At 35.5% G+C, this 6408-nt stretch overlaps 1 protein-coding gene across 1 annotated transcript; it reads right to left on the bottom strand.

The window, feature by feature from the left end:
* Positions 1 to 661: 661 nt before the first annotated feature.
* LOC144575380 (Proteinase inhibitor, propeptide) lies at positions 662 to 2206 on the bottom strand. The gene is made up of 3 exons (XM_078325494.1): positions 1902 to 2206; positions 1212 to 1309; positions 662 to 909 (listed from the first exon to the last, which is right to left on the bottom strand). Exons 1-3 carry the CDS (start codon positions 2114 to 2116, stop codon positions 821 to 823), a joined length of 402 nt encoding a protein of 133 aa, XP_078181620.1. The 5' UTR covers positions 2117 to 2206; the 3' UTR covers positions 662 to 820.
* Between the last annotated feature and the right edge of the window lie 4202 nt (positions 2207 to 6408).

Here is a 6408-nt window from a genome sequence, read left to right as displayed (position 1 = left end):
TTCTTTGAACAAACTCTGGTAAACATACAACATAGATTGCGGTTCATTTAGATAAACATCCTTTTTTTTTGGTGCGTCTATTCACTCCTCTTTGGTTCATCAAAAAAAGAGTATTACAGAATTACAGTTAAACACTAGCCTTATCAGACCTACTGTATAAAAGATTTTGATGAAACAATTAGAGTACCAAGTAGCTTTTGATTAAATCAAATTGGTAATGCATCATTTCTTGAGATACATATTTTTGTAAATCTAATAAGAGGATTTCAAAACTACTAAATCTAAGAAGATTCCAAACAACTGCTTGACAATTAAGTTTAAAAGTTCAAAAGATTATAAAGGACCTGTAACTCAACTATTGCAAATCGATTTAATGAACTGGCAACGACAATGAGAGAGAAGCGGAGGAATCAATTGACAATCATTTATTTTGACAATATGACGAGAGCTATGGTTACATTGAATAATTTGAAGTTTCAACAGTCCAAAATTAATAGTCCTTTAAACTATTATCAAAATTATTTGAATTGATTTAAGAAACTATGGTCAAAATTATCAAAATAACCAATGTCAAGTGATCCATCCACTGAGATAAAGCTATCTAAAATTGACTGAAACAATAAATCCAAGCATCCAAAATTACAAGCTATCACAACTCAAATTAGACACACAATATATATTTTATAGCTCACTAACTCCTGGATACCATTTCAGTACTTGACAAAAGATCTCTCAGTACTTCACAAGTTCAATTATTACCAAACCATGATCCATATTCACATAACACCAACAAACTTTAAACAGACACACACAACAGAGGTCACACCAAACCAGGGCGGTGCATTGCACCAGCTCCATCATGCAGCTTGTAAGTCTGGCTTGGCACAACCTGAAGTACACCTGGTTGCTCTGCAAATCACAAAAATTTCAGTGTAAGAGAATGGCATCTTTCTTTCATGATCAGTGCATTGTACCAGAGATTGGTGCTTGTCACAGTGGCGTGATACAAGTTACCAGGTGTAAATGAACTAAAGAGGATTTATAATGTTTTATTGCATCAGTTGCTACGTAGTAAGAAATTTTTGTACTTAGACATAGAAGAGTTTGATCAGATATAGCCCGACTACCATCATCAATTCAAACAAACAATAGTTCACCAAAAACATATATTAATTTTAATTAATGCGAGAAGAAACAACATAGTAACTTACTCTTTAACTCTTCAACTTGAGATGGGGTCAACTTGGCAGAGAAACCACTAGCTGCATGCTTGTAGTGGTACAACACTGCCTCTTTCGCCGCCTCCTCACTAATAATTAGCAACAAAAACAAGGTCCAAAATGAATAGAAATGCAACAAACTAAGAAAAGACAACCAGTTTACAGTTTGTGGTCCTTTTGGAAATGGAGTCGGGGGTGGTCTGATGTCCGATCGGAGTCGTTCAATCTGCATCAAGATTCACACAGACGCACATTGAGATTCGTGTATCAAGCGAATGAGAATCTTGATGCAGATCGAAAGGCTTCAACCAGATATCAGACCGCCCCAAATTTCTTTAGTAATAGTTATATTTCATTGGGGAGAAACAAATCCAATATTGCATCTGTAATAAAATCTCTAAGAACCTTTTTGTGGAAACCGTGATTCCACCTCCAATTTAACAAAAGAATGGAAAATTTTGCAACTGATCCCAACTAAAACTTATGCTTCAAGCCAAAATTCTGTATAGCAACAACAACGACAACAACAATACAGGAAACCATGTGGCAAATACCATCACCCCAAAGGGCTATCTGTCTCGGGTAGCACCGACGAGAAACCCCAACTAAAGCCTCGGTTTCTCAACCTCATCCAAAACCCTAGAAATGTGAAAAAATATCGTGAAGGAAAAGGGAAGTCACCTTCCGAGAACGGAACCCAGTGTACGGATGTGAAACTCCTCCGGATCGACACCCTCCGGTCGATCCAGGTAGACGATGTGTACGGAAGCCTCCTCTTTCGTCTCCTTCTCTACCTCAACCCCAGCGCCACCAGCTTCGCATTTGTCAGCCATTAAAGCGAGCACAGAGGAAAACAACAAGAAAAGCACGAGAGGGACGGAAACGATGGTTTTCATGAATTTTGAGATTTGCGAATTTATCGATGGTTCTGTAGATAAGTACGCGCTTCTCTTCGACGCCAAGTAAATATTCTTGCGAAGAAATGTCGACTGAAAGCTGTGTAGCTACGAGTCCGCATCGTCTGCATTAACTCAAAAGAGCATCTTTATAGCATCTTTTGAGTTAATAGATATTGGCCGTCCGATTTTAAATGGAGGTCATCCGACCTCCGCCTAAAACATTGGGTGTCTTTAATGTTAGTGCGGATTAAATTCACACTACTCTTAAAGCTAATCGGACGGTCTAGATGTATAACTCAAAAGATTCCTTTTTAAGTTAATGCAGAGGATACGAACTGTGTAGCTACTACGGCATTCAAAAAAACAAAAAAAGAAATTCCGACTGAATAGTGGTTGCACCTGGTGCAAATTGTAAAACGCAGTCCTCTGCAGGTGGGGTCAAGTCTTTACTGTTGATGTAAAACCTGATCTCTGGTGAAAATTGGACCTTTTCGTTTGAAAGGCCCATTGGGTGCGCGAAGGAGTTGCAAATGTGTGAATCGTGATCAGTCGGCTTTTCTTTCCTGTTTATTCTATCTGTGATTGAAGTTGGAAAACTGGGAAAATAATATTTAAATTTTATCTAAATAAATTGGATAAATTTTGGTATAATTTAAATCTGATTATTTATTCATCAAATAATTAAAAAAAAATAACGGTTTAGTACGACATTTGATTCGCCTACATTGCGTCATTGCACAATAAAAGCCACCTATAAGGCTATAAGTATAATTATCAAAATTGCAATACGATCTTTAGGTAAAAATTATAAATATAACTTTTCTTCTCTGCCTTTAATAAACCGACATTATTAGAATTAGTCTTGAGTTTAATAAAACCGAGTAAAAGAGACGAATTCAAAATTTGAAAGATTCTTTGTGAGTTATAATAAAAATATTTAAAGTTGAAAGTTCTGATTTTTTTATCAATAAAATCGACAAACGTAAAAAAATGTATGCTTGCTGTTAATAAATGATAAAGTGCGTGGCACAGCAATCGTTGAAACTTGAAAGTATTAAAATGCTCTGCCGCAATCATCCCGGGTCATCTGTTAGATTGCTACATTTTGTTTTCCACCTGGTATAGATGAATTCGTATCCTGTGCATTTAACTCAAACTTTCCGTTAATTGCGCAAGGGCTTTTTCTCAAAAAAATAAAAATCCGTTAATGCAGAATGAATTTGGACCGTCGGATTCATATTGGCACAAACATTAAAGGGATACGAATTCGGATCGTTCAAATTCGAGTTTCTACACCTAGCATAGAATTATCTAATTGTTTTAAAAGTATTGATTTGTTTATCTATTCTTCTATCATTAGAAATGCGCACAGCAAATTAAAATAATATATTCAACAAATCATCACTCCATCTACATGTGAGAAGTGTAAAAAGAAAAAAAAAACTGTTCTGATCTAACGTATGATTATGACGATAATTTAGTTAAATTTTCATAAATGTCAATTTTAATGAAGAAACATTTAATATTTAATTACGAAAATAAAATAAATTTATAATTATGAGTCAGATGTCTCATTTGGTCGCCACTCGTCAGTCCCGTCTATTTTTTTTTTTTCAAAATTTAACTAACCAATCAAAATCTAACAGATATAGTTAGGCATGTGACTATACGTGATGTGTTCACATGTTTATACGTGATCACAAGACGTGTCATGATGTGTTCACATATATTCTGCATCATCTGTGGCCAACTTTGCGAGCCGCATCACGTAACCATCACATTACGTGACATGTTGTGTTGTATATGTGTCGTGATGCGACAAAGCAAAATGATGTTACTTTTTTCTTCACTACAAAAATGTCCACAAGCCGCGTACCAAATACAGTAAAATAAGCAGTTTAATCGAAAGAAAAGTTGACAAATAACAACAATTCAAATTAATATAACTAAGCATTAGTACAACGGCAACATGTCCAATTCAGTCATTGAACAACATATTGATCAATTTCAGCTTCCTGTAATTTGTATATGTCCTCTAAACTTCAGTCAAGCAAAAACAAGACTCACAAACACAAAAAGAAAAGATTGAAAACAACAGAAAATAAGATCTTAAATCAGGTAGTGTCCATTTTACTCTATCAACGCAAAGAATAATGCACTATATTGACCTTCCTTTTAGAAAACAGGGAGATTTAATGGTGCATACATTGAAAGTTTCAAAAATTAAAATCACACGAGTTGTGAGAACAAGGTTGTTAAAGAAACAAACGATATCAAACCTTCAATAATAAAAACCAGCTCCAAGTAAAGGTACAATTAAAGGCTTAATATGTAATTGTAAATTTGTCATGTGATCATAGCAAAAAGTGTTCATATACAAATGTTTCTATCAATAGTTCATCAACATCAAACTAAGCATTTTTTCATATAGTAACAATCATTATCTGTTATAATGAGAATGTCACAGTATACAATAGGCAAATCGGAATTATCAGAAAAATTTTATTTAGCAAGCTGCCCAAACTGTTATGTTACAAACTACCAACATATGTAGTTTCGGTCAAATTTAATAGCAGAATTAGATGATATGAACCCTAGTAGGCCACATTTAGTTTTTATATTATAATCATACCTCATTTGGCACTTGTTTTATGATCATATTGAGTCCAGTAAGAGGGAAACCAGAGTAAGATAAGAGAGAATGAGTTCACTCAAAACTTGTAGTGATACTGATATCACACCTCATTATAATAGATAAAGATTGTTACTAAATGAAAATGCTTATGTTGCACTGTTAAGAGGGAATGAGTTCGCCCAAAATTGGTAGAGATATCTAAACTATACATTCTAAATGCAGGTTGCTTATTATCAAAAAATACATCATAACTGATAATATGCTCAGTAATCCTAATTAATTATTGACTTCAAAAAACCCAGATAGCACGACACAAAAGCATAAACGCCAACAATCAAAATTAACACAAATTCTGATAAAACATACCAGTATCTATTAAACATCTCAGATAACATATATAGAAGGATAAACACCAACATATTAGAGAAAACCTAAATTCTGCTAAAACAACGCCAAACCAGCCCAAGCAACTTAAGTGTTCTACTGAAACTATTTCCTAACAATACTCGGCCTCACTTATGAACTAAACGAGTTCAGCAAGAAAAGCTCTGTACCACCAGGGGCCACAAGTAGGAGGCACAATATGCCTTACCGATGGTCTCTGGAAGATGAATCTTGCGCATCTTCGATTCCCATAGGTCGTAGAACTGCCGGAACCCAACATCCTCTGTATTTCTTATTGAGTACAGAATCATCAGCCACGGGAGTTGATGAGGGAGGTGGTGCGGCTTTGGAAGTGAAGCAGAGAGCCATGGAGAGCAAACGGCACGAAATCGAACATAATTGGTGATGCATTTAAGCTTTTATGAAATCAAATGCACCGCTACTTGGGGGAGATAGGCCCAGTCGGGTATTGTAGATGCCGAATCATCCATATTTGAGCGGCAGGGGCATAGACTGCCAAGGAAGGAATGAAGAAGGCAGCATCAGGGGGTAACCAGCTTTTTCACCAGGGATAGGAAAAAAAAAATGAGGGTTGCAGGATATCCACCTTCCGCCTGTGATTGCCTTGCACCTGAGTTTATTAATTAGAAGTATTTTAGATAAGTAAATTGTGAGTGCTATCTATATGGTTCTATCAAAATTGTATTATGCTTAACATGGAAAGTAAAAGAAAACAACTAACCAGGGATAGTAAAAGAAAACATATGCTCTTACTTGAAGATTGTATTATGCTTAACATGGAAAGAGCTGGAGAACATTAAATTGTCAGTGCTATCTATATGGTTCTATCAAAATTAAAAAATAACTAAGCAATAAATATGAAACGAAGCTTGCCACAGCTGTGAAAAGACAAAAATGACAACGAAAATTACAAACGTCCAACAAATAATTTGCTAAATGTAAAGATGTGTCTTTATTTCCAAATGCTTATGGTCTTTACACTTTAGAAATTTTAATTTTGCCCAATAATAATAACAACAAAAAATGTTCAATGTAGAAGGAAAAATGTGTAGTAACCCAGCCTTTGCTCCCGTGCTTTGAACACTCTTCATACTTTTAGGAATAAACTAATTCAAGACTGAGACCCAAAAAATTTACCTTGCTGACAGTGGGAGCAGCGACGGAGAATGGGAGACGGGGGAGCGAGGTAATGGAGTGGAGGAGGAGCATTTTTTTTAGCAATTTCGGAATTGGGAATGGGGAGGCGATC

This window comes from Carex rostrata, chromosome 24 (genome assembly GCF_964058835.1).
Source record: "Carex rostrata chromosome 24, lpCarRost1.2, whole genome shotgun sequence".
Taxonomy (NCBI): Eukaryota; Viridiplantae; Streptophyta; class Magnoliopsida; order Poales; family Cyperaceae; genus Carex; species Carex rostrata.
The sequence above is the reverse complement of the archived record's forward strand: the minus strand, read 5'-3'. Positions and strand labels throughout refer to the sequence as shown.